The sequence below is a fragment of the Adiantum capillus-veneris genome, chromosome 15, assembly GCF_014529385.1.
Source record: "Adiantum capillus-veneris isolate H3 chromosome 15, ASM1452938v2, whole genome shotgun sequence".
NCBI lineage: Eukaryota > Viridiplantae > Streptophyta > Polypodiopsida > Polypodiales > Pteridaceae > Adiantum > Adiantum capillus-veneris.
In genome coordinates, this window is record NC_140945.1 from 20,689,531 (window position 1) to 20,716,699 (window position 27,169).

The following is a 27,169-nucleotide window of genomic DNA, read 5'->3' on the forward strand; positions in this document are numbered from 1 at the left end:
TTAGTGATCAAATCTTATGGCGACCTTGTCTGCAAGTGTCTTAGTCTACTTTGGAAGAAGAGTATGCTGCAGAGTCAAATGCTAGCAAAGAAGCAAATGGCTCACTCATCGAGTGGGAGATTTGGACATCAATGTAGAGGTTCTAGTTTTGCATTGCGATTGTTGGTGGAGTGTAGTTTAGCTAGCACAAAATCCAGTGTTTCATGCAAAGACAAAAAAACATTGATATAAGGTATCATTTCATTCATGAGATGCTTAAGGACAAGTGCATAGAGTTTGTCAAGATTCACACAAGTGATAGTGTTGATCTACTACCAAAAGGTCTACCCTTTGAGAACTTTGCACAATGTTAAGTACTTATGGGCATTGGATAGAGATCCATTACATACCTTGTACATATTCCATAGCTTTCTTAAAGGAGGATTGGTTCCTCTCACTCTTCGTGCATAAGTATACACTCACCTTCAGATAGCAGGGATCCACTTATGCCTATGTGCTCTCTCTCTCTCTCTCTCTCTCTCTCTCTCTCTCTCTCTCTCTCTCTCTCTCTCTCTCTCTCACTCAAAGTGATATCATAGCCAATGATTTTCTGTATCGGCATAAGAACATATGGGAGTGGCATTGTTTGATTTGAATCTAGCAAAGAGTTGATAAACCTATGTTACAAAGCTTGAGTGTGATACACAATAGAGAGTGTTGTGAGCTCAAAATTATATGTGCACAGTAGCACTATTGTGCAAATTGAATGTCTCATTGGAAGATGTAGATGTAAGTATACTTCTAGCAGTGCTCACCCATTTGAATAAGATCTATAGCTTTGTAGAAGAAAGTATATTAGATTTTTGCATTAATTTTTAGACACAAACTATCCCATGCAAAAAATAGGTTTTCTTTTCTTTGCATTGTGTGATGTGGTGTGCTTAGGTGAAAGCAAACATAGTTCTTCATTAGAGTTACATTAAACATGTTTTAAGTATATTTTACATTAGTATAATAGTAGTTTGTATTTGCTTCTATTATTTGAGCACATTATTTGGAGACATGTTACCCTTTTTAAAATCCTTGCATATGTGTTTATATATTTATTGACCTATATGTGTGTCAATCAATATATGGCCTTGGGAGTGCAACTCACATGCACAAAAACTACAAGGCTACCCCCAAGCCAGAGCTAAAATTTCATAAAATTCTCTTTTTTATGTTTCGAGAAAAAATTACTAGCTCTTGGTGCTCAGAAGGTACGAAAAGTAGTAATTTGGTGTTTGTGTCTACCCTACATATGTTAAAAATATAAAAGGGCTTTACCTCTTTCTATTTTTTATATACATAAAATAATGTTAGATTGTGATCAAAACCATTGTGTGTCCCTACTTTTGTGTCGTGTTTAGATGTTATTAACTTGGTGTATGACCTATTGCACTGTGCTTAGATACATAGTTACGACATAGATGTTAACACTTAATTAGTGGGCCTTAGAAAAAACAAAATCAAAGATTCATAATGTAGTTCTATTTGGTTGTTTTATTTTCTTACTACCATGTAGATATAGAAGACATTGACATAAAACCTCTTGGATGTTATGAGATGACACTCTTACCTCCAAATAGGCTCAATATCAAACTTAGGGTGGTCCTAGGATCATTTAGTTGTTATCAAGCCAATGCTCTTACCTCTAAGTGAGCATAGATAGTAGATGGACTGTAGGATACACTAAGTTGCTTTTGAGCGAACGCTCTTACCTCCAAGTGATTATATGGTTTCTTTAAGGAATGCTCTTACCTCTATGTTGACATAGGAAATTGGGAGCCTCTATGGTCACTTGGTTGTGTTCAAGTCGTTGCTTTTATCTTAAAAGACATAGATAGTGGAATGATTAAAGAGCTTTCTCGGTTGGTCATGAGTAAATTCTCTTTACCTCCAAGTAACTATAAATGTCATGTTCATTTGTGATTATTTTTCACCCTTTACATTGCTCCTATAGATGACTCTTTTATTTAGTTGTCGTGACTCTCTCAGTTTTTTTGATGAAAGGCTAAAGTTATAAGTATTTATTCTTTGTAAGAAATCCATTTGTAGAACCTAGAAGTCATGGTGTGAGAAGAGTGGATGTTTTTGGACAAGCTAGAGCATGGCAAAAATGTGTCATCTCGAATGCAAGACTTGCAACCATACATTTCATGGAACTGCAACCCGCTTCAAGGAGCACTTGTTTGGTGTAGGCACCAATGAAGTGGAATACAGTACATCACCCACGAACAAATGGGTGCACAACGTGCAAATAGTTAGGTATATTCCCAAAAAGATGGAAGGGCGTGAATGAAGCAACATTGAGTTAAACTTATAAAAGCAGGGCACACAGACAAATAATGAAGGATGCAACCATAAAACTCCAACGGCTTCACTTCAACCCCGCAAGGTCTTTATTCTTTTTTGTAGCAAGTGGTTGTGGAGGAGTGAATAGGGGCCTTGGTCTATTTAACAAGGCCTACAAACTTTGCATGCAAAATTTGATGAACAAGATGTATCAAATCTATATCTAAAGTGGACACAGTTTTCATGGCCTATGGTATTCCGTTTTTTGTCCAAAACCAAAAAATAAAATTTCATGCCCAATCACAGGAAAATGCAAACTGAATATATAGATGTAATTCAAAGAAGCACGATGGCTATACTGAAGCAAAGTCCTGGCATTTGGTTGTACCATATCACTTGACAGACGGACAAGTTGCTAGAAAAACCCTCGGTCGATCATCATCATGGTAATCTACCCAAGGGTTCAATGTTCTCAAGGCTATTGATACCTCTGTCAAAGAGAAGACTTGACGAAGGTGTATAAATTGCCTTGGTGGGCCCAACAACATAAGTACTATTGTAAATAGATAACGCCTCCAACTACAAGGGTGCAAGCTCAGCTATCCTAGAAAAGTACCATTAAACAAACACATTAAACCTGCCATACTAAAGGACATTAGGAAAATGCCATTTATTAAGTGCGTGTTCCTAGATGCCAATTACCTTGTAAAGTTTATAAAAGAGCAACACAGTTTTCAGGTGCCTTGCTTCACTCCAAGACCCCCAACAAAGCACCTCAAATATTTTGTGCCACATGGTTTGCAATAGCCTATTATGTTCTGAATAATCTGGCATCTTGTCATGCTTCTTCAAGCAACCATTATACATTATACGACGCTGTTGATGGTGTTCATTAAACATGTTTCAACTACAAGCTCATGTTCTGATGCAGTTTTGAAGGAATCAGAGCTCCGGCATTGAGTCAGGCATTATAAGCACCATGTTGCAATGTTTGAGAGGCACTGTTGGGCAAGCGTGTGCAACAACAATTCTAGGGCAGGTGATCTCTTTCTTACATTGCGAGTGTTGCCAAGATGCAAGAGGACTCAAATTTAAAGTCTATAAACAAGAAGACTTGGCACGTGACGTAACTATCCTTGGAACCAATGTACTCCGTCAAGAGAGACAAAAACCTAGAATCGTATAGTTGCAAGTAGCAAAGCCAAGGGTGGGTTCAGATAAGGACAAAGGAACTCAAAATTCTCTTGTTCACATGAGACCACAGCCTTGTTAATAAAAGAATCAACAAAGTGCTTAACATCCGATCATTTGCAGCCAATAAGCGTCTCTCCACGTTTGTGGCCACGAAGATGTGCCTCTTAACATTCGAAACGGAAATGAAAGAATGAAGAAGATAGATAAATGGAGGAAGGAAAAAGCGACCTTGGTCAAAGAGTGGATGAAGGATAGAGAGGAATGCTGGTTAGCTACAGAGTTGAGGTTAAAATTAATGACACATTATGAAGCTACTCATAAGGTATTTGGTTTGGCAAGGATAAGACAGAGAATAAACATGTTAAAATCTTGTGAGCAAAACTTCCTTTGATTTACAACCAATTGAGGACACAATGCAAATGATAAAACACTTGACAAGCTATTTCTCAACTTTTATATACAGTTTCCTCATGCTGACAAAATTCTCTCTGCTTTTTGGAAACTTTTCCAATCCGAGCCGACATTGCTACAAGACCACAAGTCACACTGACTATCCTCCTACAGAGCTGGGAGATCACGTCCGCCCATGTCGAGGGATGCGTATGCTGTAAGGTTACATAGATTGAGTGTGAAGGTACGGCTCACTTACATTATACTAGTCTGCAGCTCTATAGCAATACAAAAGTCTTCTATGAACCACGCCCCTCCATTGATATTTTTCTCTTCTTCTTCTTCTGAATTTGACGTTTGGCATTAAGCTTCAGCTTTTTTCTTGCATGCCCCTCAGGGTCTACAAGCACTTGTAACTTGTTTGCACGCTTGCGCGTCTCCCTGATATTTTTTGTCATTTGCCTCGTCTCATTGTAGGCTTGCACAAACTCCTCGGTGCCAACGGTCTCTCGAATCCGGTCGAGTACGCTCTCAGCAACAGTTTTCACATCAGCTGAAGAACAACCAGATAAATTCAATTGTCTTGATCTTGACTGACGATACAGCAAGCACATGCATAACTCTGACAAACTCAAGTTTCCAAGCAGAAACATTCATCCCTTTACCTGCGACAATTTTTGCAGCCACAGACTCCGCCGTCCTGTACAAAGGAAGTAGCATGCTTGACAAATAAGGCTGAACTCCGTCTTTACCGAGTTGTGTCAAGAAAGAATCATACAGGTGGAACACCGTCTTCATCTGCTCGATCGACAAGTAATATTTCATTCCCAGCCCCAGCTTTAATTATGTGAATGTCCTTATCTAAATCTCTCTTAAAGGCCACTAAGCTCATGTGTTGTAATGAAATGCACATGCACACGGGTCAACCTTGCATTCAGCTATTTTCAAAGAACCACTCAAAACTTGCACTTACCTGCAGGTCATCTCCTTGCAACGAAACTCTCTGCAGGTACTTGAACACTGGGTAAAGCCCATAATACTTCACATCCATGGTATCGTTAACCCCCGTCTCTTTGTTTCTGCTTGTATAGCCATTAGAGCTTTGGCCTTCCTTTGACATCCAGTGCTGCACCTTCAGGATGTTCAAGGCCTCCGCAACTCTAGTTTGGATTGAAGCATCCTTCCCACTGACCACATCCAACCATGATAGCCTACCTTTCCCATCAAAGAAAGTAGAATGCAACGCCACAGATGTAAAGAGCAAATTCTTTTCGAGAAGCCCCGCCATGTCTTCATCCAGCTCTGAGCCAGCTTGTTGACAAAGAATGGCCGCAAGTTGCATAAGCCTGCTTGGTTGCAGTAGAAAAGCTTGTTTGCCATTTTTGCTAATATACACTGCTTCTGTGTTCTTATCAGCAACACAACATGCAGCAAAGTACATATATAAAAGGCGGGACGATGTTTTCCGCACCCAGACATGCTGGTGTACAAGGAAACAAATAATGATCTCCCACAGTCCCTGAAATAGCACAGACACAATAATCACCGTTAAATCAACCAAAAACACGATAATTAACCAACCCTCTTTCCTTAAATTCAACCAGTGATAAAACAAAGAAGCCCTTTCCAGGAGACACTTTGATGAAAACAATTGCTTTATTGTTTGCCATCGTTTGCTTCCTGCCCTTCCAAATTTTCAGCATTTTCTGAACTTGCAAAATCAGCTTCTATCTTCAAAAGCCAGGTGTGTGTGCGTGCGCGCGCAAGCGCATGCACAAAAGCATTTCATGCAGCTAAGACACCAATTTGGAACTGACGTAGTAGTGTGCTAGTGAAAATAAATACCTCACTGCTCCTTTGAAGGGAAAGGTCAGGAAACTGTTTTATTAGCTTCTCCAGCATGACCAAAATGTAATATGCCTCTTGCCAAAGAATAGCCCCTACAGTGGTAGAAAATGCTCTCTTATCGACCCCATTGACTTCCAGAACATGATTCAATACCCTTAAACTCAGATCAAGAGAATCTTCCAGATGCACATGAAATTTAACTTCCATAACCTCCACTGCTAATCCTAATACCTGCATAAAATAAGCCATTGGATTATTGTTGATCTGTAGCATGGAAAAAAGGTAGAGAAAGACTATACATTCAGAATGCCGCACATAATAGGTATTTTGACTACAGAAAATGTTATGAACTCCGTGCAGAGAGAACTGGTCCCAGCAATGTGGGCAGGATGAAGAAAAACAGTGACTAGGGGTGGGCAATGGTCAGCACCTTATGCAGGCATTTGAAGGGCTGATTGCAATCCACCTTCAAACACATGCCTGCAGGTGTAGTGGTAAAGGCCCATCTCCTGAGCGTGCAGGTGCCCGGTTCAAATCTCTTGGCATGTTGATTGGCAGTTGAAGGCGACTGGGAACCTGTTGGGGCTGCTCGCAATCATGGCAAGCAGCCCGATATTTAACCAAAATGGCCAGGGGTGTCATCACAAGCTCAAACAATAGACAAGAATCACGGAAAGAAGGTAAAGAAAGGCCACATTTTCAGAATGCTGCACTTAAATAGGTATATAAAGCTACAGAAAATAACACTTCTGACTGATCCCAGCAATGTCAGTCTCTGATATCTGTATAGCCGACTCAAATGCTCATCGTGTGAGTCTGTCAATCGGGAGCTCTCGCATTCTCTGGATGAAGCAGACCGCTGAAAGAGTGCCTCCACTACGGGGGGGGAGGGGGGGGGGGCAAGCTCTGCCCTGATGATGGCCGGCGGCACTATATGATTGCCTCGAAACACGTGCGAATTAATAGAGATCTGTGGTCTCTCAATCCGTGCCCATTGGCTATCTGTCAATCTGGGTGCCCACACTGCAGCTGCATATATCAGGGCTGGAGTGACTAATGTGTCGAATAGCCACCCCTTTGTGCGGGGCTCCTGAAAGTGTGCCTGATGGCATCTTCGTTCTAGCATGGCCAATGCTGCATATCCTCTGGTGAGTCTATCAGTGGCGGCCTGTGCCATGGAGAAGGGCCCTTGTCTGCTGGTGAATGTGACTCCCAGGTAGATGTAGGAGCTGACAACCTCTACTGCTCCTCCTGCTGCTGTAAATGTGACTGCTCGTCAAACTGCTTTGGAGGTGTGGTTTTCCCAAGATTCACTTTGAGTCCCCTGTCTGTACAAAACACATCCAAAGCTCTCAGATAGGCCCTCTGGTGACTCTGAAATCAATAAAATGTCATGAGCATACATAGCATAATGTGGATTGTGGTACCGACTAGGTCCGCTCCTGCCCCTCCTACTCGTAGGATGTAGTCAGAGATCTCATTGATGTAGAGTCCGAAGAGGGCTAGGGAGAGGGGGCATCCTTGCTCAACACCAATGGTGCTAGCAATAGACTCTGACATACCACCTGGGCAGCGAACTCTCCCAGTCACTCTCTCATAGAGAGCGTAGATGGCCCATATCATCTCCGAAGGTATCCCCAAACTCTGGAGTCGTCGAAAGAGCCTCTCCCGTGGGACGGTGTCAAACGCTTTGCGGAAATCCACAAAGCAGCAATAAAGCCTCTTCTTCCCCACCTTTGTCCCATCAATGACGCGACGCAGAACGAAGATGTGATCGATAGTAGAGAAGGTCCGCCTGAACCCTGCCTTGCCAAGAGCCCGTAGGCCTCAGCCTTCCCATATAGCTTGGCCATTATATGGCCGATCATGACAGTCCTGTAATTCCATGGGTCCAAAGTGTCTCCAGTCTTGTGGATCGGCACAATGGTGTGCCTGGTCCACTCCTCTGGGAAGCCCTCCCCTATAGCCCAGTTGAATGCATGCGCAATCAATGGGGCTATCACGGTGGCTGCATAAATGAGGTGCTCACTCTGTAAACCTGTATGGTCTGATGATTGGCAGTGCTATAGTCCGTGAATGGCCTTCTTGACCATCTCCGCTGTGAAGGAGGAGCTCGTGGGTCGAGGGCCGGGAGGTTGTGGAATCGGAGGCTGGTTCGCACCTCATAGAGTTTCTCTGCGTAGTCGTGCCATACCTGTGGATCCTCAATGGGGGTAGTCAGTCGTGGCTCCTAGAGGGTGCGCCATGCTGTGGCACTATCCATGCTCATGAACATGTAATATAGCTTGTAATATAGCTTGTAATATAGCTCTAGCTCCTATGCCTCCTCAAAAGCTCGCCGCTTTCGGCGTGTGAGTGTCTTCATTTGGCGTCTAGCCTCTTGATCAGTGGTCTCTCCAAGAGTCCGTAGTGCATGCAGCCGGCGGTAGAGGCTTTGCACTCATCATCGTACCAATGGTTTAGTGGCATGGTCCCAGGGTGGGTGGGCTGCATGGGTGGTGTGTGGGAAAGAGCTGATGGCTGATGTCTGAAGAACAAATGTGATGTTAGAGGCAAGCATAGGTAGTGGTGTAGAGGGGTGGAGCAGGAGGAGTCCCTTCTCGACCTCTGCCGAGTATAAGGGGGCTAGCTCATGTGTGAAATGGATCGTGGTGTGTGGGGTGCGCGTCATGGGTGTGTGGGGTGTGGCGTCGCTTGTGAAGGAGAGTACAAGATAGGTGTGGTCGGCTCCAATCAGTATGGGTGGGATGGTGAAAGAGCTAAGTAGGTGGGTGGCCTCTCTGGGTCCCATGATGTAATCCACGGTGCTTCCCCCTTCGGCTACAACTCCATGTGGTATGCATGTTAGTCCTCCTGAAGTAGGCCATTGTGCCATCCCGTTATAAACGAGGCAGTGCTGGGAGCCTAATCTGAGCAAATGATGGCCGTACTCTGTGGTGTGAGCTGTGTCTGCCGACTCTCATGGTGGCCTCCTCCTGTATGGCAAATAATGCCATCGGGTCCTCTGTGTCGTATGTCTCACACTGATTCCTACCTGTCTTGGCGTTGAATTCTCCCATAAGGAAGACTTCCCCTACTTAGAGTACTCCATAATCTCATCTGACAAGCATGTGTATGGGGATGGTCTCTCCTCCCTCTCCCCTGTTGTCTTTGTGGTAGCAAATCTGGAGCCTAAGGGGGCGAAGTAGCAGAGGGCGAGGTAGATAGTCCTAGCATGTGATAGCTCAAAACGGATCCAGAGGTAACAGGCTTGTGGGTCTCGTGCAACAATCTGAATCCTCCTCCGAAGTCCCTGTTTGAAGAGTATAGCCACCCCTCCTGACCCTCGTGTGGTGTGCTGATGTGAGGACTCCCACTGAAAGCCCTGAATCTTTGGTAGACTCCGCTCTAGACTCTCATGTGTCTCTGTCAAAAGAATGATGCCCCGTCCTCTCATCACCTCCTCAAGTCTCTCTGGGTGTGTCTATAGATCCCCATTGCAGTTCCAAACCGCGAGGTGGATCTCCTCATGTGTTCCATAGGCCGCGAGTCCCTATGCAATGGTCTTGCCATCATTGATGACCCTACCATCTTGGTATACCGCCTTCTTCCCTTCTTTATGAGCTTTCTTCACTCTAGGCATGCATGCTCGGTGGTGGTTCTATTGCATCTTGGTGAGGTCGTTGTCAAGGTAGATAGGGGCCCCTCGAGGATAACCGTCTTTCGGATGAAGGATGTTCGAGACTCCTCGGAGGTGAATTGGAGGATGAGGGCTCTTTTTTTGTGGATCTTTGCTGGCTCTCCAAGCTTTGTGGGGGGGGGGGGGGGAGAGAGAGAGAGAGAGAGAGAATGAAATGAAATGAAATGTTATATTAAACGTCTTCAAAAGGCCAAAATGACATTGAGACCAAACTGATACAATCCTTGTGGATCTAATCCAGTGTCTGGGTACAAAAATAGAATGAAGTAAAGTGAAAGACTAAACTAAAAGACTAAAATCATCATCATCATCGTCAATGCCAGGCATTGGGCGTTGTCCGAGAAAGTATTGCATCGGTTGTTGAAGAGCTTCGTCAATGTCTGCCCCTGTAAATAGCCGTATTGGGCGTCTCCCATATCGTGCTAGAATAGTCCCGATCCTCTGGTGAAGCCTCCGTCGATGTCGTGGTCGCCCTCGTAGACGAGGGTGCCTAACTCTCGCGAGTTCAGTGGCTTTGTCCACTAATATACCTTTGGTATAAGTGGGCTCTGAAGTCTGCTGTGAGGCAAGTTCATCTGGCTGCTGAGTCCCTGCTCTAATGAAGTCAATGATCTCCCTCTGTAAATGTCTCACACTACCTGGTCCCCTCAAGAGACTCTCCCTGTGTCTGCGCAACTCTAGCAAAAACAACCCGAGGCATCTCTAATCGTGATATCTCATGACTCTAGCCAACGGTCCAAAGCCCTCTTTAAACAGACAGTGAAAGCGGCCTCGTATCTCATAGTATACCGGACAATGACAAATGTGATGTAACTCTGTCTCTGGCTCTATATGACACAATTGGCATATCATGGCTTCTGCTGGTACTCTCCTAAATCTGCCAATCTCAATCTCTAGCTGATCTGATGATGTGCGTATGACCAATAGCACATCATATCTCATAGGATAAATGAGTGTCCATATAGGCCAGTCTGATCACATATCCATCTTCTGTTAGTTGGAGAAGATGCTCCCTATAGAAAGCCATCTTCATGCCCAACTCTTATACCAGCTGTATCCATGTGCTTCTGGTATCTAGTTGAATCAAATCCTCACGTATAAGTCTAATGATGTCTGTCCGTGTAAGAGAAAGGGAGGGTGCATCCAAGGAGTATTGGAATGGGGGAAGTCTATCCATGCTGAAGCCATGTGACTGAAACCATGATGTCATCTGCCCATACCAGCATGCTGTGTCCCCCTGTAGTGCTAGCTATCGGGATGACTCAAGGGCTAGCCGAGCATCTCTCTCTCGGGAGGTCCCATAAATGATGCATGAAGGGAACTAATCTAGTAAGGGGCTCAACTACGAGAGGGGGGCAGCTAGCTTGGCTCGAATAATCTCATGTGGCACTCAGACCTTAGCCCGAATCAGCCGAGAGATCATAGAGACTGAAGGCCTCTCCATAGATCTCCATCCATCAGTGCTAACCAGATCTTCCATGGTGGTCTACTGAGGGTCCCCAAATCTGAGCCCCATAAAGCATAGCTGAAGCCACTAGAGTGTCAAAAAGCCACAGCTTTGTTCAAGGTTCCTGAAACTAAACGTGCGAACACATCTTCTCCAGTCCTCCCAAGGCTGCATAAGCTCTCGTCAATCTAGTCTCTGCTACTCTCCTCAATGAAAAAACCGGTCCACTGAAGACTACCCCAAGATACGTGTATGCATCTGTATACTCCACCGTCTCCTGGCCAAATGTAAAAGTGGGTGCTGACCTCCTGGCCCACTGTGGTGTGATGTTAAACACCATAGCCTTGGGTTTCCCCAGGTTAATAGACAATACACTATCGTGGGCAAATGTGTACAAAACATCTAAATGACATTGCATTCCCTCCGGGGAGTCAAAAATCAACACAATATTATCAGCATATAACAATAGTGGGATCCATGTCCCTGCCAAGTGTGCTCCTCTATCACCAACCATCTCAATGTAGTTAGCAATCTCATCCACATACATGCCAAATAGTGTAGGCAATGGTGAGCAACCATGTTTCACCCCAATAGTGGAGTGAACCAAATCAGAATCCCCTCTGGAGTGCATACATGCACCACTACTGACTTGTATAGAGCATTGATCCCCCAGAGAAACTCTTTGAGTATCCCCATCTCCTGCAGTCTGCGCATCAAATCTAGCTCTGGGCATTGTATCGAAAGCTTTGCAGAAGTCCATAAAGCAACAATAGAGCCGTCTCCCACGTGACCTCCCCTCCTCAATAATGGCCTTAAGTGTCAGAATATGATCAAGAGTAGAGAAAGCTCTCCTGAAACCCGCCTGTCTTGTTGCCCATACACCCTCTCTCTCTGCCCATCTACTCAACTGCTGCTCAACGGTGGATGCGTACAACTGTGCCAATGTGTGTCCAATCATGATAGTGCGGTAATTCCCAGGCTCCATAGGGTCCCCTTACTTGAAGATAGGTACGATAGTGGACAAACTTCTCGTATCAGGTAGGCCCTCGCACATGGCGTGGTTGAACATCACTGCTAGAAGTTCTACAAGCAGATCTTTCACATGTATAAAATGCTCTACTACCAGGCCATCGTAATCATATGCTCTCCTAGTCTTCATCCTGTCTGAATGGCTTTCTTTACCATCTCGAGGGTAAAGAAATCATGTGTGTGGGCATGGCTCTGGCGGATCTAGAAGAGGTGGCTGCCTTGAAACTATGTAGAGAGATTATGCATACTGACCCCATACCTCCGTAGAAGTGATGACTGGTGGGGGAGAGTGCTCATGGAAGAGTCGCCGTGCCTCGCCTGAATCCTGGCTCAAAAACAACTGATATAAGTCCTGCTCTAGTCGAGCTAGAAACGCCCTCTTCTTCCATCGTACCAAACATCGAGAAGCACTCCGTGACTGCCTGTGAGTAATGATTCCTATAATTACCTCCCTCTAAAGTTGGGCTCTAGTCTCTCTGCACTCCTCGTCATACCAGCTATTTTGGGGTAAACTCCCATAACGTCGTCGCTGCCCAGGCTCAATGTGTGGGTATGCCTCTGTTGTTGCATCCTCTAGTGTCTCTGTCAGAATAAATGTGAGCTCCCCTAGAGGTCTCACCGGATTCTCTGTACATGAGCGTCTGTAGATGCCATCTATGTAGACAGAATCGGTCTCCGAAGTAAAAGTGTATCGGGTATGTGTAGATGTTTGTGCCAGTCGAGCTATGCTGAACCGGAATGAGACGGTAAACATGAGGAGGGCATGATCTACTGCTACCCCAATCGGCCAGGGCCCCACTGTAAAGTCCTGAATAGAGGCTATGAAACTGGGCTGAGCCAAAACATAATCCACTATGCTGGCCCCATGACTATAAGGAAAACAAGTAAACCCACTCAACGCTGGAAATCTCTATAGGCCATTCAAGATGGCCAGTCCATGTGCAGTCCCCAAATCTATCAAATATCCCCCATATCTAGTGTGCTCTTCATCCTGCAAACACCTGGCCAATCCCATATCACTGACATCCAATTCTCTCAACATTTCCTCTGAGGTATCGCAAAAAGTTGTTTGAGATTGGCCCGTACTGGCATTAAAGTTTTCTAGAAGAATGGCATATCCATCCCTAGATAACTCCCATATGTCCTTTGTCACAAAATGATGACGTGGCAATATTACCGGCCAGACAGTACGGACAGAAGTGCAGACAGATGATGTGGTAGGTTGTACGGCATGTTGATGTGGTGGCTGTACGGAGGCCCGTGAAATGCGTTGGCAAACTGTTGACATGGCAGCTTGTACGAAATCTCGCTTTTTACGATGATTGCTGACGTGGCAGCCTGTACGGATTTCTGCAATTTGCGCTGTGCTTTTTGCTGGCAGATTTTGGGAACAAAAGCTTTGGGACTCATTGCTTTTGAGTTTAACCGCTCTTGGGGCTCTGCTTTTGGCATCCCTTGTAAGAATAAAAAGGGCCCAAGGGCCTCACTCTTTAGGGCATCTATAGCAGAGTCTAAGAGCCGAGGACCCGCGGGGGTTGTACTCTGCTCAGTCATTAATATAAAAGAAATACCAAAAGGGGCGACGATCTTTGGGGCCAATCTCTCTCGGGCATGGAACAACGCCGAGCCGTGTCGACCAAAATTGAACTGTGATTTTAAAGTTTTGAAGTATTTTAAGTGATTCTCTCATGTGTCGTGTCTGATTCTCGACTTGGGGTGCCTAAGCCTGTGACATCCTCATCCAATATCATGTAGGGTGACTGCCCCTTGGACGATGCATAATGAGATGTGCTGGGGGCAAATTAGCATATTGCGATATAGAGTGGCCTCTTTGTCTCCGCTCTCACTCTGACCCACATATATCTGGCTTGCTCATCTCTTCAGGACTGCCACGCCTCCTAACCCCCGTCCTCTATGCGTTAATCTCACATCCTGCCTACAAGTAGTCTCCCAATGGTATCCGGTCACTCTAGGTAATGTGCCGCTAGGAGTCTGATTCGTTTCCGAGTAAAAAATAATATCCCTTCCCTTAAAGCTATCCTCAAATGCGCCTACATCAAGCTTCATTGATCCATTATAGTTCCATGCTGCCATTTTAAGGCTGGTCCCATAGGTCTCACACCGTCATGCAGTGCGTTTTTCCAGCACCACTTCTCTCCCTCCCCTGTAGAAAGCAATTTTCCCTTTTTCCCTCGTTGCCTTGATCTCTCTCATAAGCTCTTACATTTGTGCTACCAGTGTTAAGAGTAAGGTCATCACCCAAAAATATCCCAGTTTGCTTGAGTATCAGTCTCTTGTTTAGGAATTCCTTCCTAGATTCCAGCGTAGGGAAACGTATAATGGGTGCTCTTTCCTTGGGTCTTCCTTTCTCATCACTTCCCTTCTTGCCAACTCTCCAAGTCCCTGTGTGTGTAGGTTCAGAAATACCCATGCGCTTCAAGAGCTCTTGCACCTCTTCTTCTGCTTTTCCAGTGCCTTTGAGACCTATAGCACGTACATGAAGGGCTCTAGTCTTTCTCTTTTGCTCCTCCTCAATTGTCATTTTGAGGATAGTGGGTGTCGGTGTGGCTTCACGAATCTTATCTTTTCCTTTCTTTGCGTTCTCCATCCACTTTTCAGCTTTATCCACCTTCTCTTGTGTTTTGAAGAGGTGCTCCGCCCATGAAGAAGTTGTTTGTGCCTTTTTCTCTCTCTTCCTGTAAAGTTTTCACTTGCTCCTTAATGCTTTCGATCTCCTTTATCACTGAGGGTTGGTTTTCTCCCTCCTTTGTGAGGGTATCTTTGCAAGTTGTGAGGTCTCCCTTAAGTGCTTCGATCAATGCATCCTTTTCATTCATGCGTTATTCCATTTTTTATTTCGAGGATTCAAATGGAACACGTGCATCCTCTAATCTTTTTTGCATCATACATTCCATTACATTCACTTCTGCCCTCACAATCGTCTGCATTTCGGCCTTCAATGATGTGTACATCTTGTCACGCTTACGAAGCATCTCTTTGTTCATGTCTTTCCTCATATTTGCTTACATAGCCTTTTTGTAAGTCTTCGCATTTGCATACATCTCTTTTGCAATGTCACCCCTCAAAAGGCTTAGCTCCACCTTAATCATCATTTGTACGTTCCCAAACATTAAGTCATCCTTGACTCTAGAAAGTTTCTCTGCTCTCACAGAACGTGGAGACAATGCGATTTCTTGAATCCTCCACCTAAATGTTGCTTTCGATTCAGGCGGGGTTCATAGATATCATCTCCGAGGTTGGCTGGTTGGTCCATCCTCCGGCACCTCGTGAGAGGCTTCTGCCATGCTGCTGCTTTTGTTCCCTCACGTGGCCTGTTGGCAACACAGAGTGGTGTCGGGCTGCATCTTGCTCTCACCGAACCAGTTAGCTATCAAGTCTCCCCTCGTGGAAGGCTCTGCCTGCCCTCGTTTTGCTGCCTCAAAGCCTACCCAGTGTTATTGGTCCGTCACAACTTGCTTGTGCGCCGTGCCTTGAAACAGGTGAAACTCTGGCGATCAAGAAAGTTCTGGGTGGATATCCACTGTCCGAGAGAGAGAGAGAGAGAGAGAGAGAGAGAGAGAGAGAGACCTGGGGCTCTGTTTCCGGAATCTGCACTCAATGGTGGAAGTTTATTGTGGTGTATAAATGGTGGAATCACACAGTGTGCCAAGTAATCCTGCTAGCATTGCTCGGATCAGAGACAAGTATTTCTGCCCGATACGACAGAGCATGGTACACAGATCAGAGCATGGTTCCGAGCACACGGCGTTGACCTGGAGAATTTGCCACCTTTCCAGTACGACCACGATCCCCCCTCCCAGCTTCATTTCTCACATAGTGAGAGAAACATAGTGATCCGACAGAATCTCTGGCAGCTCTATATCACACAGACTTGGATCACATCCCCCCTCCAGCGGAAGATGTCACACTACAAAGACCATTTTCTTACCATACTGGAGTACAGGTTCATAAAGCGACCACGCTATATGGACACCTACATGCCACGGGCAGCCTACCTTCCAAGATATCATGCATTCCCAAGATCAAGACAACTGGGACGCTACTAGAGAGGAGCTTCACAGTATCGACGAAGACTACAACAGAGGATTTGTGCCATACTTTCTCGCCATCCACAGTACATATGAGGATGGATTTATCACCCATTGTATCTCTCTCTTGCATTGGGCACCCATTGTATCAGTGATCACACATACCCAACACAGTTCCAGCTAGTAGCACTTCTAGATTCATTTTAGTATCTCTTTTTTTGTACTCAACACGGTACCAAATTCTCAAGTTTGTAACGGAGTGGTCTCATAGATCATCTTGGCCATTTGAAGACGTTAATATATCATTTCATTTCTTTTCATCTCTCTCTCTCTCTCTCTCTCTCTCTCTCTCTCTCTCTCTCTCTCTCTCTGGGCATCCCTTGTAAGAATAAATAAGTACTTTGGGACCCACTACTCAGAGTATCAGCACGCAGAGTCTAAGAGTGAGTACTTGCGGACTCTCTTGTACTTTGCACACAGATTAATATAAAAAGAAATACCAAAAGGGGTGTATGGAGAGGCCTCTGGTCTCTGTGATTTCCCGGATGACTAGGGCCAAGGCTTCTACACCGCACGAGATTATTCGAGCAGAGCTTTCTGCTCCCCCACTGGTCATAGACAGATCCTTCTCTTTTATCCACACTATCTGGGATCTCCCCAAAGATAGATACTCTCACCTGGCCTTGGAGTCTTCTCGACAGCTGGCCTCACAAGGAAACATATCTTGTTGGTATGCACACATCAAATCATGGTTTCAGCTACATGGTTTTACTATGGACAGACTACCCCCTTTCCAATACTCGTGATGCACCCTCCTTGTCCCTCACACGAACCAAGATTACCCACCTCATCAGACGAGATTTGATTCAGCTAGACATAAGAGCTTGGTACGAACATGACTTTCTACAGAGAACATCTCACAGAGGATGGATATGTGACCGGACCTGTGTCACAGGAGCGGGCACCACGTGCCAACAAAAAAGAACAGATTGAACAACTTTAAGCACTTCAAATAACAATTGAACTGAAAGAGATGCACAACACGAGACGGGAGTGGCGGAGTTCCACCCCAAGAGAGCACTGGCCCCAAACGTTGGTGCCCCTTTCGGTATTACTTTATATTGCTTGAACTTAGTACAATGCCAGTACTTGCGCTCTGCACCTTCACCCCGAAGAGTGCCAGAGACTGAGCCCTCTGCACATTTAAAGGCCCTTGGCCTATGAAAAGCAGTTACATGAAAAGCTTCAAACTCAAAAGCATCGCAAAACCCAGAAATCCGTATTGCTGCCACGTAAGCATGTCAGCGCAAAATTCGGAAATTCCGTACAGGTTGCCACGTCATCAGCTTCTACCCTTTGTGTGTCTGTGTGTTTTGGTCCTGCTTTAGTTTTAATGTCTTTCCCCTCGGCCCCATCGGAAGGGGTTTCATAAGTTGGTAGGGTTTCTTCTTCTTCTGCTACTGCTTCTTCTTAGGGTTTAAGCCCCTCGGCCGGGATCTGTATGTTGGCTCCGTTCTTCAGTGGCTTGACACGTAAGAAATTTGTGACATCTCCCCTTCTTGAAAAAAAATAATCGTCCGTGATTACAGCATATTTACAAAACAACTCAAGTTAGCTCAAAAATTTTCAAGGGACACTCGGTTTTCTCAATCCAGATTGGAATTCTTGATATCTTGGATCGTTGGCTTCCCAAAAAAATCTCATTCAGTAAGGAGTCTCATTCCAAATTAGAGCTCTTGATATTTCCGGTCGTTGGTTTCTTAGAAGAATCTCATCCAATAAGAAGTACTTAGTCACAACGTGCCAACGGAAAAGAACGGATTGAACAACTTTAAGCACTTCAAATAACAGCTAAACTGAAAGAGATGCACAACACAAGACGGGAGTGGCAGAGTTCCACCCCGAGAGAGCACTCGCCCCAAACATTGGCACCCCTTTCGGTATTTCTTTCTATTGCTTGAACTCGGTACAATGCCGATACTCGCACTCTGCACCTTCACCCCGAAGAGTGCCAGTGACCGAGCCCTTTGCACATATTAAAAGACCCTTGACCTATGAAAAGCAGTTACATGAAAAGCTTCAAACTCAAAAGCATCTTGCCCAAAAGCTGCCAGCGCAAAACAGGGAATTCCGTACATTGCCGCATTAGCACTTGTCAGTGCAAAACACGGAAATCCTTATTGCTGCCTCGTCAGCATGTCAGCCCAAAATTCGGAAATTGTGCGTGTGTGTGTGTGTGTGTGTGTGTGTGTGTGTGTGTGTGTTGGTCCTGCTTTAGTTTTAATGTCTTTAGGTCCCCTGGGCCCCATCGGACGGGGTAAGTTGGTAGGACTTCTTCTTCTTCTGCTGCTGCTTCTTCTTAGGGTCTAGGCTCCTCAACCCGGATCTGCAGGTTGGCTCCGTTCTTCAGTGGCTTGACACATCAGCAGTTTGTGACAACCTACCTATATGGACACTCATTTATCCCATGGGATACGATGTGCTATTGGTCAAATGCACACATCATCGCAACAATTAAAGATTGAGACTAGCAGATTTAGGAGAGTACCAGCAGAGGCAAGGATTTGCCAATTGTGTTATATAGAGCCAGAGATAAAATTACATCACATATGTCATTGTCCGGTATATATGAGATACGAGGCCGCTTTCATTGTCTATTCAGAGAGGGCTTTGGACCACTAGCTAGAGTCATGAGATATCAGGATCAGAGATGAGTCGGGTTGTTTTTGCTAGAGCTGTGCAAAAAGAGTCTCTTGAGGAGATCAAGCAGTGGGAGACATTCACAGAGGGAGATCACTGACTTCTTCAGAGCAGTCAGATCGGCAAGCTTCACGGCTGACTTCAGAGCCCACCTATACCAGAGGTATATTAGTGGACAGAGCCATTGAGCTCAGGAGAGCTAGACGTCCACGTCTACGAGGGCCACCACACCATCGACGGAGGCTCCAGCAGAGGATCAGGACTATTCTAGCACGACATGGGAGACATCCAGTACGACTATTAACAAAGGCCACCATTGATGATGCTCTTCAAGGATCGAAGCAATACATTCTCGGACAACGCCCGATGCCATGCATCCTCGGAAGACGATGATGATGATCATCATCATCATCATTTTAGTTCTTACTTTACTTCATTTTTATTTTGTACCCAGACATTGTATTAGATCCACCAAGATTGTCTCAGTTTGGACTCATAGGTCATTTTGGCCTTTTGAAGACGTTTAATATAGCATTTCATTTCATTATAACATCTCTCTCTCTCTCTCTCTCTCTCTCTCTCTCTCTCTCTCTCTCTCTCTCTCTCTCTCTCTCTCTCTTTTTTTTCTTTTTTTTGGGGAAAAAATCAGGGTTGTATGTTACTGAGTACAATATAATCCCCAGCGGATGCCAAAAAAGCCTATCACGTGGGGTGTACAAGCTGAATGTAAGGGTGATAGCCACTATAGTGACAACTCTACTAGAACAATCTCATGGTGGTCTATATGATGAGTGGAGGATAAACCAATGAGGAGCTGCATAATGCCATGTAATCTGTCCACCTGTAAGTGTGAAGAAGAGTAGAGATCGAGCCCAACGCCGAAGGAAGTCAAATCGACGAGCCTCGGCTGCTCTAGATGTACCTGAGGAAGAATCCCACTGCCAAAGGAGGGTGTGAATGATGTCCAGCCAAATGGCAGTGAGGGTATCCGGAAGGAGCTGTGGAGCCGCACTGAGAATGTGAAGACAACGAGCTCTCCAAACATTCCATAGTGCAATGCTAGTGATAATTGAGAAGATTTCATCACGCGTCTGAGGATCCCCCTGCCAAGCAATCTGTGGTAACATAGCCAAAGTCCCTCGCCGATAACCAGTCGAGGTAAGCATAAGAGTTGGATCTGTGTCTAAGCCCTCGTAGAAAAGATGCGGTCCGGGCATCGGCATCAATCAGGAGACAGATCCCCAAGTGAGAAATCCATGCTGAACACCAGCTCTGCTAAGTAAAGAGCAAACTGCTAGCCACACTACATGAGAAGACGAGCATGACCAAAGACAGTGTGCAGGTGACTCAGGGAGTCGCAAAGGACAGCGAGTACATAACGGATCATGACCCATAGAAGCTAGCCAAGTCCCAACTGGAAGTCCTGCATGTGCAATCATCCACATGAAAAAAGAAATACGACGAGCCACATGTAAATCCCAGATGGCTGACCAAAACTGCTGTAGATAGGCATGGGAGAGACCTGAATGTAACCAGAAACGCATACGAGTGGGCTGCTCTGTGTGTTGTCTCATCAATGCGAATCTTCCAATTCTGACAGTGTACTCAAAGAATGATACATGTGCACCGGTGGGGTTAGGGTGAGGCCAATGCCACTCTCCTGGGTCCCAATAAAGCTGAGATAGGGCACGCCCCCCCCAAACCCAAAGCCTCCAAAGTGTAGCATCTGCGGAAGCGAAACGGGGGTCAACACAACGACGCTTCCCGCGAGACCCAACTACTCGTATGGCCTCCCATCGAGCGCCGCTGTAGAGAAGGTGCGGAGAGGTGGTAGCATATGTCAATCTAGCATGCATCCCCGGAGAGTAGTCAGTCTCAACTGTGAACAGCATGGTGTCAAAACGAACTAATAAGAGAGTGCTCTGAGCAAAGAGGCCTTCCCAGCCACAATGTGGAGGCATCTGAACCGTGCCTCGCATGACTGCGTCCCAGTGTGAAGGAATGGCGGAGTCAATCTCAAGCAGTCTGTCTGTTACCCCGCAACCAATGTCATAATGTTCTGCCACAAAATCTGCATCCAGCATACGTGTCTCACAAAACAACCGCATAGAGGCAGCAGGGCCAGTGTCCCAAGCAGCCCAATCAATGTGAGTCCTCTCTCCAAGCTGACGGGGTGGATTAACTGAAGAATCAAGAACTGCATCATTCAAAATGAGAGGTTTGCGTTCAATCTCTTCACGGCATGAGGGAGGTGAGCGTATGATAGCTCGCCGCATGGATACCCAAATCTGAAGGAGTGAGCGGATGAAGGGTGAGAGAGTGCTGGTGCACAAGGGGGCATCCGTAAAGAGAAAACGATACCCTGTTTTCCAAGTATGGCCATCTCTAGTGCCGAGACGTGGAGTCGTTGTGGAAAGAGCGGCCTGAAGAAGCATCTTCCAAGGTTCTTGGCCGGGAAAGAGACCCCGAACAATAAGCTTGGTAAGAAGGGCGCGGCTCTGTAATTCTGGATCAATAATGCCAAGGCCGCCTGCTGACCTAGGACGAATAATCGTGGACCAGCTAACTCGAGCACGAGTATCAATAGTCCCATCTGTGCCACTCCATAAAAAGTTCCGCACGAGTCTGCGTAGCTGAGCTATCACACCAGAATGTAGCATCCAACAGAAGGCAGTATACCATACTGTAGCCAGAATGACCTGGTTGGCGACCAATGCACGGCCAGCCAACGACAGATGACGTGAAGACCAATGACAAAGCTTCCTGCGAATAGACTGTAGTACGGGTGCAAACTGATGCTGTGAGGAAACGTCTAATCCAACCTGAAAGCCAAGATATCTGCATGTCTGACCCGGCTACAGCCATGTGAAACCATCAGTCACCCCCCAAGTAGGTATGTCATCACTGCCAACCAGTAACCCATAGGACTTATGCCAGTTAATGCGTGCACCACTGGCCATGCAAAAAACCTCCAGGGCCTGCCGCATGGCATCAAGAGCTGCTAGCAAATAGCGCAACATCAGCATAGTGTCATCAGCAAACTCCTGATCGATAAGGTCCGGAGCTGAAGGTACTGGCATAGTCAAGCCACGAAATGCAAGACTCTGCGCTCGAAGAAAGTCGGACATAGTCTCTCCTACAAACAGATACAGATATGCTGCTAGAGGACATCCCTGACGGACAGATCGAGAGAGCTCGAAACTGCGACTGACACGACCACCAATAGTAATAGCACTGCTGGCAGTCCTGAAGAGAGCGGAAATGCCTGAGATCCATGACGTAGGGAAACCCATCCTTGCTAATGATCCTTCAAGAAACTCCCACTCAACACGATCGTATGCTTTCTCGAAGTCAAGGATGAAAAAAGCGAGAGGTTTAGAAGATGATCTGGCCCACTCTACTGCCTCATAAAAAGTGAAGATATTATCCAGTATGCATCGATCCATGACAAAGCCTGTCTGAGAAGTATGAATAATATCTGGTAAGAACGGTCGCAGGCGATGGCTGATAAGTAACGCTAATATCTTATAGACCGAAGGGAGTAGGGTAATAGGTCTCCACTGACGGAGCTGTGGTGTCACCCCCTTTCGGAATAAGAGATATGAGACCTGAACAAAGATCCGGATGCATATATCCTGATGCAAAGATATCCTGACATCCACGAAGCAGTGGTATTTGCAATACATCCCAATAGGTCAAAAAGAAAGCGCGAGTGAGGCCATCCTCGCCTGGACAGGAAGAGGGGTCTAGACTCTCGATAGCAACATAAAGCTCTGCAAGTGTGAATGGAGCCAACAAGATCTCTGCCATAGTGTCTATACAACGACATCGGGTGTGATGCCATATCTGCTCACGGGCATGTGAAACCTCTCTCTCTCTCTCTCTCTCTCTCTCTCTCTCTCTCTCTCTCTCTCTCTCTCTCTCTCTCTCTCTCTCTCTCTCTCTCTCTCTCTCTCTCTTCGGTATGTATGTGGATGAGGTTTCCGACTACATTGAGAGCGATGGTGAAAGAGGTGCACAGCTGGCAGGGACATGGATTCCACTATTGTTATATGCTAATGATACTGTGCCGATCTCCGACTCTCAGGAGGGGATGCAACGTCACTTGGATGCTCTACATAGGTTTGCCCACGAAAGTGGTTTGTCTGCTGGCCTGCTACACCCATTCGAAATTCCAGATGCCAAGTGGCAAAGTATTTCCATGGACTTCATCGTTGGTTTGCCAAATAGCGTCGGGGCAATGACGCTATTTGGGTTGTGGTCGATAGACTCACAAAAATGGCGAAGTTTATACCAACGAAGTCGACAGTAAAAAGCCATGAGTTGGCGGTTTTATTTGTCGATCAGCTTTATAAGCTGTATGGTCTCCCAGAAGATATCGTCAGTGATCGAGATACTAAGTTCACTGGCCGATTTTGGCGAGATGTCTTTGCTCACCTTCAGACGAAGTTGAGTATGTCGTCTTCTGACCATCCTGAGTCCGACGGACAAACTGAGAGGATGAATCAGACGTTAGAGGACATGTTGAGAGCCTATGTCTCTCATAGGCAGTCTGATTGGGAAAGGTATCTTCCACAGTTAGAGTTTGCCTCTAATAGTAGCAAGCATTCTGCTACTGGATTTAGCCCGTTCATGCTGATGTATGGATTTGAGCTTAAATCCCCAATTGCTATTGGCTTAGAGAAAGTCAAGGAACGCCAAGCTCGTGATTTCCTGTATGACATGCAAGAAATGCTCGAATTGGCTAAGGATAGTATAAGAACGGCTCGTGATCGAGTCACTACTTATGCTAATCAAAAGAGGTCTCCAAGGACTCTAGATGTGGGACAATGGGTTTATCTGAAGATACCCAAGGATTCCAAGACTATGCGAACAGGAAAGCATTATAAGCTTTCAACTAGATATTGTGGTCCGTTCTTGATCACAAAGAAAATTGGCGAAGTTGCCTATAAACTGGCTCTTCCTTCGGATGTTAGTGTACATCCAGTGTTTCATGTCAGCCGCCTTAAAGCGAAATTGGGCGAAGCCAACGTTGTGGTGCCTATCGAGGAAAATGTGTGGCAAGATATGCAAACTGAGTATATTCCTCGAGAACCAGAAGCAGTTTTGGATCATAGTACCCGTCATTCGCGCCAAAAGGCTTATGACGAGTACTTAATTAAATGGAAGGGTCAATCTGAAAGGTTTGCTACTTGGGAACCTGTTAGAGCTTTGAAGGCTCAGTATCCCCACTTCATTGATGAGGACATCAATGGTTCTTAAGGGGGGAAGTATGTTATGTCCCGCTCACAGGAGAGGGGATCTAGCCCAGATGCCATCAGGATGGGCGTCCAGTGTCCGGGCGGACGTAGTGTGAACCCGGCCAGTGTGGCCGGCCATTATTATAAAAGGGAGGCCAAGGCCTCATTTTCAGTTATTTATCGACCCCACAGGTAGAGTGCCAGTGGTTAGCCCGCGAGGCTAGGAGTGTGGGAGGTCACCTCGAGGAGGTGAGGGCGGGTGGTATGGGACGCTCGGTCTTACAGGTGCACGCCTACGTCCTCGAACGCTGGCCTCAGCACGGGGGAGCTACCAGATGGTGACTATGGTCGGGTGGTTCGTTCGACGCGCATCTGTAGGCGGTCCATGTGGCCGGGAGATCCTTTCTCCTCGTTCGTTTCACTTACCTAGGGGCAGTCTTCACTGGGCCGAGATTTTCTTTGAGAAGAGCAACAGAGACTAGACTCACCAGAGCTTATGTGGCTTTGGGAGGACTAGAGAGGATGTGTTCGCAGGTTCAGTTTCAGGAACCTAGGACAAAGCTATGGCTCTTTGATACTTTGGTTGCATCTACTATGCTATATGGGGTGCAGGTTTGGGGACCTTCTGTAGGCCAGGATGGTTGGAGACATATGGAGAGGCCCTTGGTATCTATGGTCTCTTGGCTGATTAGAGCATATCATATCATTCGAGCGGAGTTAGCTGCCCCCCCCTATGGAGATTGAGGCGCTTACCAGACCAGTCTCCTTTGTACACGGCCTATGGGATACTACCAGAGACGGATATGCCAGGCTGGCCCGAGTCCTCCAGACAGCTAGCTCTACAGGGGGATACATCATGCTGGTATGCACAGATGACATCATGGTTTCAGACACATGGCTTCACCATGGACAGGATACCTCCTTTTCAGTACTCTCTACAAGCACCCTTGATGTCTCTGACACGGGTGGAGATTACTAGAGTCATTCGTCAGGATCTGATCCAGCTGGACACGAGGAGGACATGGATAGAGCCGGTACAAGAGTTGGGCACGAAGATGGCTTTCTATAGAGAGCATCTTCTCCACCTCACAAGGGATGGGTTTGTGATTCGACCTAGCTATATGGACACACATCTTTCTCATGGCTTGCGTTGTGCCATTGGCCAGATACGCACATCCTCACATCAGCTCGAGATGAGACTGGCAGATTCAGAGGGATACCAGCAGATAGTAGGATATGCCGCTTATGTCGTCTAGAGCTAGAGACAAAGTTACATTAGATATGTCATTGCACAGTGTACTATGAGATACGAGGCCGTTTTCATTGTCTATTCAGAGCGGGTTTTGGGCCTATGTCTAGAGTCATGAGCTATGAGGATCAAAGAATCAAGATGTCTTGGACTGTATCTACTTGAGTTACACAGGCACAGAGACACTTTACTGAGGAGAGCTGGAGAGAGACGGTCCCAGAGACAGATTACAGATTTCTTTACACTAGATATTGGACCCCCAGAGGAGCAGACACCATTGCAGAGCTCTGCCGGCACTCATACTACCACTACTTGCATTCTCATAGACCGAGCATTGGAGCTAGGGACATCTAGACACCCGTGATTGAGGAGAGGAGCTACACAACATCAACGGAGACTACAACAGAGGATTCGAGCCATACTCTCTCGACGTCCAGAGTGCAGATGAGGATGGATCTCCACCATATCTTCCCCCTTCTTTCAATGTACTACACATTGTATTTTGTTTCAGTTCTTTTTGATCCCAGACATGGTATCAGATTCACTATGTTGTAACGGCTTGGTCTCATAGGTCATTTTGGCCGTTTGAAGACGTTAATATATCATTTTCATTTTCAACTCTCTCTCTCTCTCTCTCTCTCTCTCTCTCTCTCTCTCTCTCTCTCTCTCTCTCTCTCTCTCTCTCTCTCTCTCTCTCTCTCTCTCTCTCTGTCACGAGGACGTGGCAGTTATTAACCATGTCACAGAGATGTGGCAACTGCTAACCTTGGTTGTTGGTTTCTTTCCAATGGGGTTTATTTTATTTGTTTGAGACCCTCTTTTTGAAGTAGCAAACGGTCGGACATTGTATAGCCAATGTGAACGGTAGATACACCCGCAGACGGGAAGTGGTCGGCACCAGAATTCGTATGGTAAGAGGATGTCTAGGCTCAGAGCAAGGTCATATAGGTACCCCGTCGCACTTAGCAAGTTGGTGGATATTAGGAAGTGAACTCAATAAAAGCCTAAAGTCAAGGTGGGACTACCAACTGAAAGTATCGAATACTTGGGCCACATTGCACTTTTGGATGCGGTCCCAATGAGGATAGATGGTCAGAAGACCACAGGGAGCCCAACGGAAGCATCTCCTAAAATTTAGGGAACTGCTATTTTGGGCCACGAAATGTGTTCGCGTCATTACCTTCGGTATGACTAGGGGAACACTTTACAACTCTGCCGCGAAGTCAACTGACGCACCAGTTGAGATATTTTTAGCAGGGAAAGCCTAAGCTCGGAAACTGGGCGACGTGTCATCCTGTGAGCGATTCTGCCACTCTGGGAGGCAAAAACGAGCTGCATATCAACAAAGGGGGCGCCATTTTCAGCCACAGGCGGATTGCAACAGGTACAAAAGCTATGGAATGCTTACCTTGCCCTCTATGCACAGTATGGTGACGGGAGTGATGCCCCGCACGCTACATACTGCTCTCTTTCTCCCCTACGTACAGTATGTTATGCCCCACTAGTGGGCTCTTCATTTGACCAATGTACAGTTGTGTGGGTTCATGCTTTTGTGCTGAGGCAAGAGCCTCCTTGAGCAGGAACAGGAGTAGCTAGCTGCTACTCCAAAGCAGGCACTGGTGAGGGTCATAACCTCACCATACAAGTGCAAAATCAGCGCTGTGTATGCGCTGTAATTTTTGTGTTTTTCAGCCATACGGACGCCAGGATCATTGGGAATCGTGCCCCACTGGCAAAGGACAGTTAGGGGACTGTTTGGGGCTGAAAACAGGGCAAAAACCAGTAAATACAGCGTGCTGAATTTACTGTTTTTGGACAGGTATCAGAGGGTATACGTCAGTGCAAGCGAGTTCCAGCAGGGGAATTGGTTTCGCGCAAGTTTTGGGGCTGTTATGCTGCCGAAATTTGGCCAAATCAAATGGTATCTAGGTGGATACACGTGAAGGATTCCCAGGACCTTACCTTGTAATTTACCCTCCTAAAGAATAAAGAAATACCGAAAGGGGCGCCAATTTTGGGGCCTACAGGTTG

The 27,169-nt window shown here is 46.1% G+C and overlaps 1 protein-coding gene across 1 annotated transcript in view; it reads right to left on the reverse strand.

The window, feature by feature from the left end:
* Nucleotides 1-3,819: 3,819 nt before the first annotated feature.
* LOC147440368 (ARM repeat superfamily protein) overlaps nt 3,820-27,169 on the reverse strand; it is an 83,705-nt gene continuing 60,355 nt past the window's right edge. Inside the window, exons 27-30 of the mRNA XM_086530126.1 lie at nt 5,743-5,976; nt 4,871-5,416; nt 4,563-4,695; nt 3,820-4,450 (exon numbers count right to left, since the gene is read on the reverse strand). Of these exons, the coding sequence (XP_086386252.1) occupies nt 4,197-4,450; nt 4,563-4,695; nt 4,871-5,416; nt 5,743-5,976 (1,167 nt within the window). The 3' untranslated portion in view covers nt 3,820-4,196. The remainder of the gene's footprint in view (nt 4,451-4,562; nt 4,696-4,870; nt 5,417-5,742; nt 5,977-27,169) is intronic.